Source organism: Pholcus phalangioides, unplaced genomic scaffold, assembly GCF_987345545.1.
Source record: "Pholcus phalangioides strain wild (caught in Gottingen) unplaced genomic scaffold, Ppha-v1.0 ptg000030l_1, whole genome shotgun sequence".
Lineage (NCBI taxonomy): Eukaryota > Metazoa > Arthropoda > Arachnida > Araneae > Pholcidae > Pholcus > Pholcus phalangioides.
The window spans coordinates 119,485-138,878 of NW_028301620.1; the positions used below are offsets into that span (position 1 = coordinate 119,485).

At 39.0% G+C, this 19,394-nt stretch overlaps 2 protein-coding genes across 6 annotated transcripts in view; one reads left to right on the forward strand and one right to left on the reverse strand.

Annotated features, from left to right (window-relative positions):
* LOC149067409 (hsp70/Hsp90 co-chaperone CNS1 homolog) overlaps positions 1 to 19,394 on the reverse strand; it is a 161,402-nt gene that overhangs the window by 11,729 nt on the left and 130,279 nt on the right. For 3 of the 5 annotated variants that reach the window (XR_016195355.1, XM_089252767.1, XM_089252766.1), the window contains exon 12: positions 18,057 to 18,157. Coding sequence is in view for 4 of the 5 variants with exons in the window: in XM_089252767.1 (XP_089108893.1) it covers positions 18,061 to 18,157 (97 nt within the window). In the remaining variant the exon portion in view is untranslated. Of the gene's footprint in view, positions 1 to 18,033; positions 18,158 to 19,394 lie in introns of those variants that run through there. The other 2 variants (XM_089252769.1, XM_089252765.1) reach the window with 1 other exon arrangement.
* LOC149067410 (uncharacterized) lies at positions 977 to 1,915 on the forward strand. The gene has a single exon (XM_089252596.1). The coding sequence runs from the start codon at positions 977 to 979 to the stop codon at positions 1,913 to 1,915; it is 939 nt and encodes a 312-aa protein (XP_089108722.1).

The following is a 19,394-nucleotide window of genomic DNA, read 5'->3' on the forward strand; positions in this document are numbered from 1 at the left end:
AGATGACGAGCAAATTACAGTGGAAGAGATCAGGAGTATTGTCACAAGATTGAAGAATAGAAGAGCACCTGGCTTTGATAATATTAGTGTTCCCATACTAAAGACATTATTCGAAGCCAATGCCGAATCGTTTACTGAAGTTCTCAACAGGTTCCTGGAATTATCTCTCTTTCCTAAACATTTTAAAAAGGGGAAGCTCCTGCTATTCCTTAAGAAAGATAAAGACCCACAATTGCTACGCTCATATCGTCCAATTTGCCTACTACCCACTCTAGGTAAGGTCTACGAGAAAGTTATAGTACAAAGACTTATGTATCAATTGGAGTGCATGAACTGGCTAAGTCCTCTACAATTTGGATTTCGTGCTGGAGGGTCAGCTGAGAAAGCTATAGATTCACTGTTGCAAGTAATTGTCGGTATGCATCAACAAGGCTATCAGACGGCGATAGTCACGATAGATATTCGTGGAGCCTTCGATTCGCTGCGCCATGAAATAATTATCAATCAACTTCGCCAACTGCCACTTCCTGGAAACCTGACGCGAGTTATTGAGAATATGCTTTCAGACAGACATATAATGATGTCCACAGACGGAGGAATAGCCATGAAAAAGCAGATGAAAGGGTGTCCACAGGACTCATGCAGCGGCCCCTTGATGTGGTCACTCGTCCTCAACACGCTTTTACAGATTAACTGGGGCCCGCAGGTATATCTACAGGCATTTGCCGACGATCTGGTATATGTTATATCCGGCGAAAACCATATGGCAATAACGGATGAAGCACAGACAGTGTTCGGAAAATTGAGCAATTGGCTGGCTAATAATAAACTACAAATGGAAGTAGAAAAAACCCGCTTCTTGTGGCCGCACCCAAAGAAAAAGATGAAACCTAAGATCTACATTGAAGGTATACGAATTCGACCGTCTTAGAAAATACGATACCTTGGTGTGTACTTTGATAGTAAATTGAACTTTATGGCGCACATCCAAAAACAGGTCGACAAAGTAAATGGCACACTGCAATTACTGCGCAGATTGGCCGGATCGAAATGGGGAATGCAGCGAGCCTTTCGCAACATCTTGTATAAGACTATTGTCCAAAGGCAACTTTCATACGGATGCGCCACTTGGTATCAGCACCCAAGTCAAAAACAAAAGAGAGCTCTGGATATCGCACAGCGTCCCTTTCTTCTATATGTTACAGGAGCATACGTTACAACCGCGAACGAAGTTCTGTATGTGGCCACAGGCAACCCAGCTTTGAGTATTTACATGGAGTACGAGGCTCTTAAGACCAGACTGCTACATCTTGAAAAGGACATAATATTGAACGAGCAGAGAATTTCGTCAAACCAATTTGAGCAGCGACATAAGCAATGGCTATTTCACCCAAGCACAGATCTCACCAAGTCTCAAATAATGCCATTTGGTATTGATAATATAGATTCCTTGGGCTCTAAGAAAATATTCACTGATGGCTCTAAAACAGAAACGGCTACTGGCTGCGCGTATGTGGTACTAGCGGAAGATGGTTCAATAGAGGAGCAATGGAGTCGAAGGTTAGCTAAAGAGAATAGCGTATTCCAAGCCGAGATTTTTGCGATACTCAATGCTGTTAAACGTGCGGAAGAGATGCTTTGTCCAGTAACAATCTTGACAGATAGCGCATCTGGCCTCCTAGCCATACAAGATCCTCGTTCACCTAACCCTGACATACGAAGTATTCGTCTTATCCTACGCGCTCACGACAACATAAGGTTAGTCTGGGTCAAAGCGCACGTAGGTATTGCTGGAAATGAAAAAGCGGATCAACTTGCCAAGGAAGCGACAACATTGAAAGACTTAGTTGTTCTACCTTGGCCGAGGAGTCATGCCCGCAATATCTTGAAAGACAGAATGCTTCATCTTTGGTAAGTTGAATGGAACAAGAACTCAACGAAAGACGCCTACAAGATACAACGTTGAGTGGCTTTGCGCAAGTGTGTACGGCCGCGAACAAAAACAATCCTTTTAACTGAGCATGGTCCATTTCCGACATACTTGCAGCGCTTTGGACGATCATCTCACAATGCTTGTAAGTGTGGTGCTACGGGCTCGCTATGGCATTACGTCTGCCAATGTCCACACACAACAGCGTTTCATTTTGGTCAGATGTCACAAAGTCAGATGACGGCATTCAAAAGAAGAATACTAAAAAGTCCGATGAACTTCTCAAGCATTCAAAATTTGATTCAATTTTTAGACCATAACCTATATCTGCTGCACGACAAGAAGGGTGGACTACGGAAGAAGCAGGATGAATTTCAGCCTTCCAGACCAGTAAAGCTGATACAAGGGAGAGTCTACAACTTGCGACCACGTAGGGGTACTGGAAATTCACGAAACTGATACGTCGTTAAACGGCGAACTTTATTGGAGAAACTATAAACACTTAACATGCTAATGAGGTGAATCAATGCCACCCATAATCCAGCTAGCCAGCCGATGTAGCTTCGGGAATGATGAAAATCTCCTAATTGCCCAGGAGAATTAAGACGTAGGATGCTTATGGCACAGAAATGTGTGCCTAGAATGAGCTAAAACATCTGGGTGTCCGAACATTGGCTGACTTGGACCATGACATGTGACGCAAACATGACATCGATTCGTCGTTGTATGGCCTACATGACTAGTGACATCCAACGAACGCGGACGGACCGCCACCAACGGAATTTGATTATCGAGTCCGGACGTACCAAGGACGTTATAATATCAATTTAGATTTCGATTCTTAGATCACGATTTATCATAATTATTCCGTTGATTTATACTTCTGTAATTGGACTTGTTATTCTGTTATACATATTTAATAAAATTCCGGATGCACCCATCTTTCGGGAACGCTTTGATATCTCCTTGAGATGGGAAGCGGGGTGCGTCCGGTCCTTCAATGTTCAATGTGTAAGTTACCGTAAATGTAATAAATCCGGTGATTATGCACCATCATGGCCCCCACAGCCTGAAGCAAGACCCCTAGGCTGGGATATTTTGTGGGCCCACAGACCAAACTTTTCATGGGCCCTTTGTAACGTGCCGATGATCCCCCGGCGTAAAAGTCCGTAGTCGCCATCACGTTATCTGTTGTCATAAATGTTACTAGTCTGCAGCTGTGATCGTATGGCGACGATCAAGGCCGATCGTGATGTCCGCCTGCGATCGCATGCAAATGAGGTGACCTTGAAGCCGATTGGCTTGATCAGACACGTGCGGTTGGATGTTTTTCCTTTAAATACCGGCCGTACGTTGTAACAGGGCTGATTCTGCGTTCATCTAATCTTGTTCTATTCAACTGAAGCCCTCTAGTAGGATGGTTCACCGTCTTGCTACCGTATCCATTGGCCTTAAGCTGATTTGTTAAAATGCAATAATTTACATTGTTTAAATCCGTTTTCCGGCAGGTCCGGAATCAAAAATATTAAATAATCTTCACAGTCAAAGTTCTTCATTGCTGATCAAGGTGGTCCGGCCCTCAACCGAGAGGCCCCCTGGAGCTGATCAAGGTGGTCTGGCCCTCAACCGAGAGGCCCCCCGGAGCTGAGCAAGGTGGTCCGGCCCTCAACCGAGAGGCCCCCCGGAGCTGAGCAAGGTGGTCCGGCCCTCAACCGAGAGGCCCCCAGGTACTGATCAAGGTGTTCCGGCTCTCAACCGAGAAAACTTCTGATATTTACGGGAAAGGCTAACAACATCGGATGTCCGATCAATATAAAAGTTTGACTGTTGATGATCATCAATTGGTGAGCCAGTATCTTTACTGTTAACGTCAAATAGAGGGCTCCACGTTATACTAATCTATTGTTAAAATTGACTAACCCTATAATTAATTTCAATAAATAATATTTCATGCGAAAGATTATTTGCAATCATTTTCCACTTGTCGTTTGCCACTGTATTACTGGATATTTCGAACCGGGCAAGCAACTCCCATAAGGGACGTTGCACCTTCAACAGTGAATTTGTAGCATGAATGGGAAATGATTGTTCTGGGCCCTACCTAACCTTGTGGGGCCATGGCGACCATTATATATTGCATATCATCGTGCCCTTCCCCCAGAACTTGTCTATGTATGCCTTACACGGGTGGAACAGTGTCATTTTGACACAAACTCACCCGAGCCTGGCGGGATCGTCTTCAAATTTTCTTTAGTATACGTGTAAATTCATAGGCAGACCATTTTTAGTCAGGTAGGACCTCGGAAAAATCTTGGCCAGACATCCACCCACGTCTCAGGTATCTGTTTAAGATCTGAAGTTCTTTTATACATAGCCAGAAATTTTTTTCTGCGGGGAGAGAGAAATCTACCCCTTTCAATGACTTTGCTTTGACTACACCCAGCATAATGTTAATTCTTGAAGTGGTTTCCGATTGGGCTGTTGAACAGCACTCTTGAGTGCTAGCAAGCAATAGGCGAGATGAGTTTTAAATCATTAATCTATAGGGAAATTCAAAGGCATCTCGTTACAGCCTTCGCTCCTCTGGACCATTTCATCACCCCCTCAGAAGTTATTGGTTGACAAGGAGGAAAAAATGTAAAGTTTGGGAAACTGTGGGCTGATCACTTCTCCATGGTTTCAGAAGTGTTTCAATCATGTGGGTGATTGTCTTGAGCTTCACATAAGAAATTTTTTATTTCTGAATCGATTCTGGAATTATTTATTCTAATAATTCAGGATTCTCATCAATTTTGGAATTATCTCTATCATTATCTGAATTTTAAATGAGTTTTAGAATAATTTCTTAACTAAATTTTAGATTTCTTTCATTCTCATTCCTAGAATAATTTCTTTCATTTATTTTAGAACTATTTCCTTTATTTATTCTAAAATTATTTCTTTTATAAATTCCGAAATTACAGTATTTATTTCTTCTTGCATAAATTCCGAAATTACTTTTTTCATTGATTTCGAAATTATTTCTTCAATTAATTAATTCTCTGGAATAAATTGTTTTTCAATGTTTTCAAAACTATTTTCAGAAAATGATCAGCGGGTCACATGTTGAAGACCCCTGGTATAACGGAAAGGCTATACAATACTTACCATAGCGATTTCTTTGTTTGTCACATCTTTTACTCTAAAAACAACGGTTTTTCTCTTCTCGTCATTTCTGATTACTTTATAAAATTAATTACTAGGAAGATCCTCCATTGCGATCAATGTGATTTGGTCCTGAGAAGCGCATTTTGCTAAATTAATAAAATTAAGCGTAAAATTAAAAATTTAAAAGATAAAAATCGAAAAGGGGAAAAATAAAGCAAGAAAATTTGCCGAGAGAAATGTATAAAGAATGTATGATGGTAACCTCTCCCAGTAAAATTTCCCGCAAAAATTTTTACTAAATTTTTCCCATGCATCCAAAAAATGTGCTGCCATATACCGGTGAAAATTAGTCAAGTATTTTACAATAGAAAAGTATTGCACTGCATTAATATTTTTTATTTTTTTCAAAAAATTCTTTTGCTTGATGAACTCGCAAAATTTCCCACTTGGTCAAATTTTGGCAAATTTTTCCCTCGAATATGGGAAATTTCCCACGAGTTACCATCACTGATAGAAAATGACACTACATGGAAAGAGAAACTAGCCAAGCAAAAGGAAAGTAGTCAAACAGACAGCGCTCCGGCAATCTTTGTTTCGTCCAATCAGGGCACAGAATCTGAATTCTAGAACATTTTGTCTGTAGATATATGGTGAACTTGCGTCGAGATCTGTAGTCGCGGTGATTGGGTTGTGTATGGTGTATGTGCTAAGCGTCATGTAATATTTTTTGTTTCACTTTACTATTAAATTAAAGTAATAATTAAGTATGAAGCACTGCGTATTACTTTGCAAACTTCGTTATCTACTCTGCTACACCTTGCGTCTGCAGAAATCGCAAGAGGTTATTGGTTCCAGGTCACGTTGTCACTGTGCGGTAACCAGAAGTGAAACCGAAATGGCTCTGATGGACGTTGGGCTCCAGATCGACAGATTGCAGTGTCAAAAGGACTGGACACGATGGAAAATATTGATGACTCTACTGCTGAAGACCCATGAACTTTTGGATTTTGTAACGGGAGTTCCTCAGAGAGAAAAGGAAAACTCGTCGCTCGCAGAGGCAGCAGAGTTTCGTCAATCCAAAAAGGACTTCGACGTAGGTGACGCTAAAGCACTGTTGCTCATAACTCAGAGTCGAGATGAAACAAACTTTGGCTTCGTAAAAACGTGCACAACAGCCAGAGAAGCGTGGGAAAAGCTGCTAGTGATCTACGACAAGTCATCGTCGCATCGACTAGACCGGCTGTGGACGGAGTTTTTTCACCTAGAGTGGAGCCAGAAAGAAACTGCTTTCATCAGTTACTGCCAGAATATATTCATCGAAGCAAACGACGAGCTTTGCCGCATTTTAAAATGTGAGGTTCCCAGCGCGATGTTGCTGTTTTGTATTGTGTCAACACTACCGAGGGAGTACCTGGCCTTCAGGCAAAGCACAAATTGAGCCATGTCCAGCGTTCGCGACATGATGCAGAGCAGCACTCCGTTTTGCGGCCAACGGAAATCAAAAGGACAGCGCAAATTGAGACACGAGGCAACACTACGCTAATCTACGCTTACGCGCGTGTCTTTGGCGCTGCTGCTGAGCCGCAGAGAATTTCGTGTCGCACATGCACGATTCTTTGTATTCGGTAGGGTTTTTTAAAAATAGAACAATAATATTGATGGAGTTCGCATTCTCTATGAAATATTGTTTGATACGTATCAATGTTATTTACATAAACACGGTATTATCAATTATTACTTTAATTAATTCCTCAATTATTTTATTTCTTTCTGAATTTTTATTAAATATTATTGTTCTTTCAATAGTTTTGACTTTTCATTAGTTGTAAATTTTAATTACATAAGGAGTTATTTTTAAATTCGGAAATCATTATGGGATTCATTAATTTCGTAATTCATTATGGGATTCATTAATTTCGTAATTCATTATGGGATTCATTAATTTCAGAATTTTCATTGTAATTGTTTAAACATTCAGAATTTTTATCCATCCAGAATTTTCATTAATATTTTTGGAGAAAAAATCTTTTATTTTTTAATCAGCTCAGGCTATGAAATAATTTTCATTAAACTTCTGAATTTGACTTTAATTCCGAATATTCATTAATTTTACCAATTAATAATTAATTTTATCAATCTGATTGGATGATAAAATTAATTATTAATTGGTGGAGCAATAATAAATGGAGCAATTATTTTTCACAAAATATGAAATTTAATTATTAATTTCACTAATTCTGGTGTTTCATTAATCTAGTTACTTTTCATTAAATATGAGTTTTCAGTTTTGGAATTATTTATTAATTATTTTTTAATTGCTATCAATCCTTTTAGTTGTTTTGACTTTTCACAAATTCCAATTTTTCATTCATTATGCGATTATTTTCCATTAATTTGGGAATTTTCATTCATTCCATTTTCTAGTTAATTAATGATGTATAATAATCTTTATTTAATTTTATTAATTGTGTGATTCATTCTATAAATTTTTAATTTTCGTAAATTCTAAATTTTCATTAATTTTTATCCATTCTAAATTTGTGTTACTTTTTATCCATCAATTTTTGTTAATTTATGTAAATCCACCTTTTAGTTTTTCTAATTACGGAATAATTTTCATTTACTTCTGAATTTTCATTAATTTTCATCAAAAAATCTAAATTTTCAATAGTTTTTAATTATTCACTAATTTCGAATTGTCATCAATCCTGATTTTTTACTATTTCTTTGTGTTCACGATTTTATAAACAGTATTTTAATAGATATTTTTCAGCATTCCCATAATTTATATTTTAATTAATGTTATGTCTTCATTTTAAGCCAACTTTAATGACCAATATGTAATATCTAGGCTCCGGGAGCCTCCCAAATGCTAAGGTTCCGCGCCCACGAAATCGTTTCTTTCCGCTCGTCCACTCGCGTCCATAGTCCACGAATTAACTGTGTTCCAATATGCGCATCCGCTCACTACGAGTGGAAGAGCGGAAAGAAACGATTTCGTGGTGCGCGGAATCTTAGCATTTGCAAGGCTCCCGGAGCCCAGTAACTTTTTAATGACTACTATGTAATATTGGTCAATATTGGTCATTGGTTGGCTTAAAAGGAAGACATAATATTAATTAAAATATAAAGTACTGGAATGCTGAAAATTAAAATACTGTTTATAAAATCTTTGAGGTAAGTTTTAGAATATGGGAGGGGGTAATTCTGTGGATTTTTTCTAATGTATTTCTAAAGAACCTTCAAATAAAAATGCACTTTCAAAGAAAAATGAGTCAAAAAATGTTATGCAAAAAGGAAGCTGGTGACATTATTTCAAAAATAGTGCTTTTTTTAAAGATTTTTACTACTTGAATCACATCTTAGCATAAAATGTTATGCATCCGTGCATGAGAACCATGCAATCATCCATATTAAATCCATAGTGGAAGAAGCAAAGCAACATATATTTATTTCATGAAAAGTTCCTTTTACATATTTATTTTTTTTTTATAAATGACTGAAAATATATATTGCATATGTGATGAAAAATAAAGAATATTATACAGTTGAATTGGTCTCAATTTTCTTTTGATATTCAATGGATATTTTTTTGGTTAAAATCCACAGAAATGAAGTTCTGAAAAATTAATGCTCTTGGGGAAGTTTTGAGGTCAAAGGGTAATTTTTTCAAATATTTCTAAGTTTTTATTAAAACTCTGGCCCTAATTGATACTTAGAAATAATGAATTGTAAGTATAAACTTGTCTATTCGAGTGCTCAAGTCTACTAATTCGGCCTCATTTTCTATAACATTGAGAAAAAATATAGCAACATGGGTCAAATATATAACATATCTGCGTTAGTGTGTGGTGCTGCTGGAAAACAATCTTACAGGGAAGATCTCAATGACGTCACAAATCTCTGGGTCAGACTTTCTGCTTTAGAAGGTGTTGGCTCATTGCCAGAAAACTGGTTTCATACAAATGTGATGTAAAGATCAATTATTTATTCATTTTTGGTTTTTTTTTTGTAACATTTACGTTAACATTCAATGTTTGCCAAAGACCTGGACTTATGTGAACAGGCCCTGATTACGGATGCAACGTAATATGAAAAAATATATGTGTAATAATTTTGTATCCACTAAAATTCTGCACTAAATTTTCTGGCTAGTCAATAGGAATACACTGTTTGCTGCATTTTTATCACTAGCCGATTCTTCTTTTTTTCAATTATTCACCTTCAAAGTGTTATTGTAATTCACCGGACATCCTGAATTTATCGATTTTCAACATGTAAAAGAAAAAATCCAATTTAATTTAAATAACATGGTAGATGATGAACATTTAATTGTGTTCCGTACTGATGAAATGAAATATTAGTCAAAGTACCACCCCTACTAAAATTTCGTTTGAATGAACTACGTTTTATGCATTACTTAAAATTTAAGCTTGAAATTTACGTTTCAATTAAGAATTTTAGTTAACACAAGTAAGATCTGCTTCCAAAGAGGGAGACCGTGGATGGACAAGAACAGCATACCATTCCATCATCTTACCAGATATGTGCCCAGTCATCACACATTCCACCGATGTGAAAAATCCATGAATTATGAAAATGAATGAAAATATAGAATTTAAGAAAATTCAAAATTTAGAACGAATCACACAATTAATAAAATTAAATAAAGATTATTATACACTATCTACTAATAAGTATTTGGACACCTGTGATAGAAAAGAAAAATAAACTTTATTCAAAATCAATAGTTGGTAGAGCCTCCACGAGAGGCAATTACAGCGTGAACCCTCCGGGGCATACTTTCCACAAGTCCTTGTGTGACGGCTAGTGGTATTTTCTTCCACTCGGCGTGGAGAAGACATGTCAGTTCCTTCACCAATTTTGGACGGGTAGGGCACCCCTTAATTCGGCGATCCAACTTGTACCAGAGGTTCTCGATAGGGTTCAGGTGTGGGCTCTGGGCAGGCCAGTCCATTCGATGAACCCCATTGGCACCATACCAAGCCTTGGTTAACCTCACAGTATGACAGCTGGCATTGTCGTCCTGGAAGTAACAGGGGTCCACCCCGTAAAACTACCACAACGTAGGAAGCACATTGTCATCCAAAATAGTGTAGTAGGCATCGGCGTTGAGCTTACCATGAATGGGGACCAAGGGTCCCAGTCCATACCAGGAGAAACACCCGTAGACCATAATTCCACCTCCGCCGAACTTGACTGTTGGCACAATGCATTCTGGCAGGAGACGTTCTCCAGGCAGACGCCACACCCTGCCATCCGAACGGTAGAGGGTGAACCTTGATTCGTTGCTCCAAAGAACCCGTTTTCACTGATCTACGGTCCAATTTCGATGTGCTTTGCACCACATTAACCGAGCAACACGGTTGGACTTTGTGATCAAAGGCTTATGGGCAGCAGCACGACCATGAAAACCAATCAGATGTGCTTCCTTACGGATGGTATTCATTGAAACAATACTCCCGGATGCCTGTTGAAACTCCTCGCGGATGAGGGCCATCGGTTGTGTGCAGTTCTTCCGAATTTCTCTGGACAGCACCCGTCGGTCTCTATCTCCCAGTTTTGTTGGTCTGCCGACTCGGGGCAAATTCTGACAATCACAGCTCACCTTCCACTTCTTAATCACATAGGCCAATGTCGATTTTGGGTACTTCAGCTCGCTAGATATGTCCCTTAAGGATCAGTCATTTTTGTGATACCCGATAATTATACCTTTCACGAAATCAGAGAGCCCCGAACTGCGCGGCATCTTGCATGCGACTAATGCCGATGTTGTTTCCTACACTATATATACCGGCGGAGGGCGTGACGTATCAGGACCGCAGATATCGTCATTTGCATAGGTGTCCAAATACTTATTGGTAGATAGTGTATAATTAACAGAAATTAGAATGAATGAGAATTCTGAAAATTAATGGAGTTTAATTAATGGAATTTTTCAGAAATTAATTTCTGATATTAATCCCATAGTGAATGAAAATTTGGAACTTTTGAAAAGTTAAAACCAATGAAAGGATTGATCACAATTTAAAATTAATAAAATTTAGAGCTAATGAAAAGTCAAAACCTTGGAAAGAACTGTAGCGATACTATTGTATAGCAACCAATAGTCCAGCAGATGGCATTAGTCATCCATGATTGTCGCTGTGAATGCTGCGAGTGTGTACTTATATATGTATATGTGTACTACGAACAGAGAGAGCCGAGACTTCGGAATGTCCGGACATGTACATACTCGACTGCGATGTAAATAGTAAAGTTCAACCCTTAGTAATTTTAATAGTTACAAATTTATATAATAAAGTATATTAAGTCAACATGTACAATATAGTGAATCCATACACTATATTTATGGTGACCCGTGTTTGAAAACGCACAAAGAAAATATTCTTCATGGAGTCCTCCGTACTTAGTCTTCCATTGCTAACCGGAACGAAACCCGATACCTCCATCCAAACAGATGTAAAGAAAAAAAAAAGAAGCAGGGGACGAGCCACCCACGAAAAGAAGAACTTCCCCTGATCTCTCTCACGGAACAGCTCCTTCACCAAAAAAAAAAGAAAAAGAAGAAAAACCATTGAAGCTACAGCTGTGAAGATCCCGGCCTATAACAGTAATGATCCCATCCTTTGGTTTCATATGGTGGAGGCGAGTTTCAAACTGGGTGTGCCGAAGGAAATTACCAATTCCTTAACCAAATATAATTACGTTCTTTCCACTCTGCCACCAGAAATTGCAGGACTCGTTCGCGATGTCATTCTCAATCCAAACGACGAAGATCCATTTGAGCATCTGAAATCCGAACTGATAAAAAGAACAAGCGACAGTTCAACACAAGAAATCAGGAAATTACTGGCTGGTGAGGAACTAGGTGACAGACGACCATCTGAGTTACTCCGCTCCATGAAACGCCTTGCGGAGCCACACAAAGTTCCAGATGAACTTCTCGATCCATTGTTTGTGCAACGCCTTCCTTCGCACGTACAATCCATCTTGGCTGCCGTAGTGCCACTCTCCTTGCATGAACGAGCTGAAGTAGCCGATCGTGTGATGGAAGTGAATCAGTACAATGTTGCACCAATAGCCAGTAGCACTCCCTCTGCATCCTCTCAAACGGTAAGTTCCTCGGAAAATTTTTTAATTGCCGAAATTAGGAAATTATCGGATCGTATTGAAGCACTAGGACGAAGGCCTAATTTTCGATACAGAGGCAGACGTAATTTTCGGTATAGAATAGAAGTCGCAGTCGGGAAAACAATCAGTTTTGTTTCTATCACAGAAAATTTGGCCAAAATGCCCGAAAATGTGAACAACCGTGTACTTACAATAATTCGGGAAACGCGGAGAGCAGAGTGTAGAGGCGGCATTCACTTTGCCCACAAAATCCCGTCGCCTTTTTGTAACTGATAAAAAGACGAACATAAATTTTCTTATAGATACAGGATCTGACGTTTCGCTTATTCCAGCGAACTCTGTCGATCGCATGAAACCAGTGTTATTCACTTTACATGCGGCAAATGCATCTAACATTAATGTACACTGCTGGCCACCCAAATTGCAACACCAAGAAAGACAAGAGATATCGCAACAATATTTATTTTGTAGGTAACATGTTGACCAAGCATCAAATGATTAAATTTATAGACTTCTGTGAAGTGTGGTTCCTGCCAAAATCAGTAGCCAGAGTAGCCGCCATTGTTGGAGATCACCGCTGCCACACGCCTCGGCATTGATTCAAAGAGACTTTGGATGTGTTCTTGGGGTACAGCAGACTAAGCAGCTTCCACGCGTTGCCAAAGTTGATCTGGTGTGGCAGCTGGGGATGTAATGTGGGTCAATCGTTGAGCAACCATGGACCACATGTTTTCTATCGGCGAAAGATCCGGAGAGAGAGCTGACCAGGGAAGCAATTCAATCTGGCGTTTGACGAAGAACCTTTGGACAATGCGTGCCACGTGTGGTCGTGCATTATCCTGTTGAAATATGGCTGTGGGCAAGCCCTGAAGGTAAGGAAGGACAACTGGCTCCAACACCTCGGAGATGTAGCGCTGGCTTTTTAAAGTACCGGCAATGCGTACTAGAGGAGTGCGAGAGTGATATCCAATACCGCCCCATACCATAATACCCGGTGCAGGACCAGTGCGGCGGTGCATAACGCAGCTGTTCAGCATCCTCTCTCCACGGTGTCTCCAGACTCGAATCCGACCATCGTGGTGTTGCAGACAGAAGCGTGACTCGTCAGTAAAGACAATTTCATTCCATTGTGCCGTCCACATCCTTCTTTCATCGCACCATTGGCGGCGGAGACGTCTGTGGTTCTGCGTCAAGGGTAGACGAAGCAATGGACGTCTTGCGGACAGACCACTCTGCTGTAAACGGCGTCGAATGGTACGCGCAGACACTGGATGATGCGGTACAGACTGAATGTGCTGTGCTATGGTTCGTGATGTGGCTGAGCGATCCGTCACTGCCATACGCACAATACGCCTGCCATCACGTGAAGTGGTGCACTGAGGTGGATGCGATCGAACACGTCGGTCCGTCATACCCTCCTGCATCCAACGATCACATATCCGCATTACAGTTGTTTGGTTTCGTCCAACACGACTACCGATTTCCCTGAAAGATAATCCACAATCTGGGTAGGCCACTATCCTTCCTCTGTCGAACTCGGATACTTGATCAAAAGATGATCGCTGTTTTCTACGAGGCATAATTGATCGTTTTTTTTAAAAAACCACAAGAAAAACACAATTGCCGTACTTCAAATCGTCGAAATCTCCAAGCCTTAAATAGCGCTTTGAAGTGGCGCCACAGGCGCACGTGATGTGCGTCTGCGCTGAAATTCTAATCATTTGCATATCTCACCTCCGCTAATGCATGTTGTAAATTTCATATTATTTGCATGCTTCCTTCAGGGTGTTGCATTTACGGTGGCCAGCAGTGTATATCGACAAAAACTTCTCACAATTGATTTGAATTTAAGAAGAAAATTCCAATGGCCATTTTTAGTAGCAAATGTGTCCACGCCAATAATAGGCGCAGATTTTCTTTTCAATTTTGGTCTTACTCCTGATCTAAAATTAAGAAAAATATTGGATTCGGTAACCAATTTATCATCTATAGCAAAAATTCAATCAGCATCAATTCACTCAATCAAGCTGATTACAGGCAACACTCAATATCATCAGTTACTTAAAGAATTTCCTGAGATAACAAAACCACCACGTGCAAATGTAGAAATAAAGCATAACATTGTGCACAATATCGAAACAATCGGTCAACCGGTGTTTGCAAAACCACGACGACTTGCACCAGATCGTTTACGTGCCACAAAAGATGAATTCCAGCAAATGATTAATTCAGGCCATATGCGCCCTTCAAAAAGTCCTTACGCTTCTCCACTACATCTTGTACCAAAAAAAGATTGCACAGACTGGAGACCAGTCGGCGATTATCGTGCACTAAATGCGCAAACAGTGAAAGACAGGTATAGTGTGCCTAATATTATGGATTTCACTGCAAAACTGCATGGAAAAAGAATATTTTCGCATGTTGACTTGATTAAAGCATATCATCAAATACCCATTCATAATATTCATAAAACTGCCATAACTACTCCTTTTGGCCTGTACGAAAGTACAAGAATGCAATTTGGGCTATGCAATGCAGCCGCAACATTTCAACGATTCATTGATGAAGTTATTCGCGGTTTGCCTTTTGCCTATGCATTTCTGGATGATATTCTGATTGCTTCAGAGTCAGAGGAAGAACATCTCAAACACCTGCGCGAACTTTTCGATAGGCTTAATCATTATGGTTTAAGTCTTAAACCATCGAAATGCATCTTCTGTGTTTCTAACATTAATTTCTTAGGCTTTAACGTTTCAGAGAAGGGAATTACACCTCTTTCAGATCGCGTTAAAGTAATACAAGATTTTCCTCGTCCAGAAACTGTAACACAATTACGCAGATTTTTAGGCCTATTTAATTTCTATAGGAGATTCGTGCCTAAAGCAGCGGAAATATTATCTCCATTAGTTAAATTTCTTCAAGGTCGACAAAATAAAAAGAAATCAAAACTAACAAAATCATGCAATCAAGCCGATAAACTACAGTGGAACCCTAAGGCTGAAACTGCTTTTCACGATGCAAAACAACATTGGCTCAAGCCACTTTGCTACAGCATCCAAAGCCAGGTGCCCAACTTTGTATCACAGTTGACGCCTCTGATAACGCTGTTGGTGGCACATTAATGCAATATACTGACCACACATGGGTACCAATAGCATTTCTTTCTCAAAAATTATCAGACACCCAAAAGAAATGGTCAACCTATGATAGAGAATTATTTGCAATTTATACTACCATAAGAAAATTTCGTTACATGTTAGAAGGCAGAAATTTTTCAATTTTTACAGATCAAAAGCCATTAATTTTTGCTTTCAAACAAAGACCAGAAAAATGCTCTCCAAGACAATTTCGCCAACTTGATTTTATATCTCAGTTTTCAACTGATATAAGATATAAAAAGGGAACCGACAAGTGTTGTAGCTGATGCATTAAGTCGCATTGAGGTAGATTCAGTTTCATCAGCACCAGATTTAGATTTCAGAGAATTTGCTGAAATTCAATCAACTGATCCTGAAATCCAAAATTACCTAAAAGGAAACACTTCTCTGAAATTAAAATTGATACCATTTCCTCTATCTGATACAAATATTTATTGCGATATTTCAACAGGTATAGCTAGACCATTCGTACCTGAATCTCAACGCGAAACAATTTTTAGGCATTTTCATAACCTTTCCCATCCAGGAGCTTCAGCCACAAGTAAACTGATATCTGCCCGATATGTATGGCCCCATATGCAGAAATCTATTAAGCTATTAGTGCAACAGTGTACACAATGCCAAAGGTCCAAAATCCAGCGCCACACAAGAGCACAACTAGGAACCTTTGCAACTCCAGATACACGTTTCTCACACCTGCATATCGATATCATAGGACCCCTTCCTATGTCACAAGGAATGCAATATTGTCTCACCATCATAGACAGATACAGTCGATGGCCTGAAGTTGTCCCAATTCCCAACATCAACGCCGAAACAGTGTGCAAAGCACTATTTACGGGATGGATTAGCAGATTTGGTTGTCCTTCTACTATCACTACGGACCAAGGAAGGCAATTTGAGTCAAATCTATTCAAGGAACTCAATCATTTTCTTGGCACAAATCGAATTCGCTCTACAGCTTTTCACCCAAGATCCAATGGACTGATTGAGAGATTCCACCGTCATTTAAAATCGGCAATCAAAGCTCCTCACGAGAATCAAAACTGGACTGATACACTACCCATAGTACTATTAGGTATCAGAACAGCAATAAAACCAGACATCGGAGCAAGTGCATCAGAACTTGTGTACGGTACTTCATTACGTTTACCAGCTGATATTGTCACAGACTCTTCAAAGCCATTAGCAACATATTCTCCGAATTTCGTAACGGAACTCAAAGAAAAGATGCGTAGATTAAAGCCTGTGCGTATATCAGCACATGGTCAAACAGCGATGTATGTCCATCCATCTCTGAAAGAATGCACACACGTATTCTTGCGAGTAGATACTGTGCGTCCACCACTATCGCAGCCTTACACGGGACCACACAAAGTGATCACCAGATATGACAAGACAGTGACTATCGAACTTCCGAACCGAACAGTCAAAGTGTCAATTGATCGTGTAAAACCTGCATTTGTGGAAAAGAAAAATTCAGACACAACAACAAAACATTCTGAACCTGCAACACCATCAGTACAGTCTGAACCTGCAATAGCAGAACAGTCTGAACAATCAGTTGCAAAAAGTACAACTAGATATGGACGAAGAGTTCATTTTCCTAAAAGATATGTTGCCACATTTGCGGTAATCAATGGCAACTATATATAATCAATCTATGTATCAATTTTTTATTATGTATACAACAAAACTTTTTGTTCTATCTTTATTTTATATATATATATGCAATTCTTAGTATTTATATATATTTTTTTTAGCTTCACATAATGCAAATCATCTCTAGTAACCAATTCAAAAAAAAAAAAAAAAAATTACTGTAGTTCATGTTATTCTCATATGTGTATATACTTCGCAGTAATTTCATGTATCGTTCGCCCTACTCACTGGGGGGATACTCTGTAGCGATACTATTGTATAGCAACCAATAGTCCAGCAGATGGCGTTAGTCATCCATGATTGTCGCTGTGAATGCTGCGAGTGTGTACTTATATATGTATATGTGTACTACGAACAGAGAGAGTCGAGACTTCGGAATGTCCGGACGTGTACATACTCGACTGCGATGTAAATAGTAAAGTTCAACCCTTAGTAATTTTAATAGTTACAAATTTATATAATAAAGTATATTAAGTCAACATGTACAATATAGTGAATCCATACACTATAGAACAATACTACTTAATAAAAATTCAGAAAGAAATAAAATAATTCAGGAATTAATAAAGAAATAATTGATAATACTGTGTTTATGTAAATAATGTTGATATTAAACAACATTTTTCATAAGAGAATGCAAACTCTATCAAAATAACGGTTTATGTTTTTTAAAAACTTCTACCAAATACGAAGAATCGTGCAAGCGGGATACAAAAATCTGCGGCTCAACAGCAGTGCCAACGAGTGTGCGCACACGAGATAAGTGTAATAGAAAAGGGTTAATGGAACATAAAGCCCTAGGGGGGTGATATGTTATTATTGTCGTCCTCTGTCCGACAATAAGTGAACCACATAACAATTTCTTTATATCCCTGTTAGAGATCACCGTAGATTATTAAAACAAAACCATGAAATGAAAAATATATTTCTGTATTTTGCAAACTCCACAGCATAAAAGCTAATAATGTAATAATAATAGGATGAATTATAAAATCATTTATTACTGATTTACGAAGAATTAAAGCTCTTTTTGCTCCAATAACCATCAAACTTTGAGCCTTTGACAGTCACAAAAAATGTTGGAGTTCCGGAATATAACTTGAACCTGTAACATTAATGGTTACAACATTTTTAGAGACAAGAGTATGTCAGAAAATTTTTTCCATAAAATTTGGAGAATGATTAGAAATATATACAGTGGAACCTCCCCTAACATAGACCTCTCGTTAATGGACACTTTTTGATTCCCAGTCCTTGTAACAATAGTTGGGAACCCTTGGGGAATTTGTCAACCCCCCCCCCCCCTATCTCTTATTTTGAAACATGTTTATATAATTGTAATTTTATAATAGAATTTGTTATATTATCTTACCTTTCATAACCGTGCACGGTTGATTAAATTAATCTGTGATATTTTCTTTGGAACAATGTGCAATCCTGAACATGTCGCCATTTTGAATTATTGTTGTTGCCAATTTTGCTTAGTAAAAGTTCCTATAAATATCTGTTATTGTTTCATTATGCAAATTGCATATAATATTATCCTATTGGTCATGTTCTGATGTTTATTTTTTGTGATGGTCGGTCTCAGGAGTTGGACCGTACCATACACACTTCCTTTTTCAGGTATAAATACCCAGAGTCACAAGTATTCAAGCTGCTTTCAATTCCGTATTTGTTACTACTTCACTTAAGGTAAGGTGATTGCCTCTTCGTGAATCGACTATTTGTCCTGCTGGCAGCATGATATAATCATTTCACTGATGCTTGGCATGTCGCCGGCTGGTTCCGGATCTCATCATGCCTCCTCGTATTCTCCAGTCATCCGTTATCACTACTGTTGTCCTGGTTCTTGTCATCGGTCATCGGTCGTATTGGTTGGCGTCAATTGTCGTTTCTGATCCGGGTCGTCTGATCGCCACCTCGGCTCTAGCTATTGGGCCAGCAGTTCTCGCTGCCACTTCTTGCCACGTGGAGCCTCGTTTCAGGTCATGAACTTCGCTCGCTCCGTCAAGGTCAATGACGTCACGGCTCATGTAATTCAAAAAGGGTAGTCAAACTTCAGTTGTCAGACTATACTGTGATATTTCAACAGTCTTGCATGGGGATTGGTATGAATTTGCGAAATACTTTTATGTTAATTTGTTAATCGTAACCGAAATAGTTGTTTAAAATGTTCATAAATTTACTTCTGTTGAAATCTAAAAACTCTCTTGAATTATTTGTCTCTCTCTCATTGTGTGTCAATTGTGCCAAGTTCACCAGATCAGAATCCTGGGTCATTATGCAGGGACGTTGCATCCTGCGGACTAGGGCTATAATGTATTTCGCTCCTTGTCAAC

Excerpts from the sequence above, each read along its gene's own strand:
- LOC149067410 (XM_089252596.1), top strand. The coding sequence starts at position 977 with ATGGCGCACATCCAAAAACAGGTCGACAAAGTAAATGGCACACTGCAA.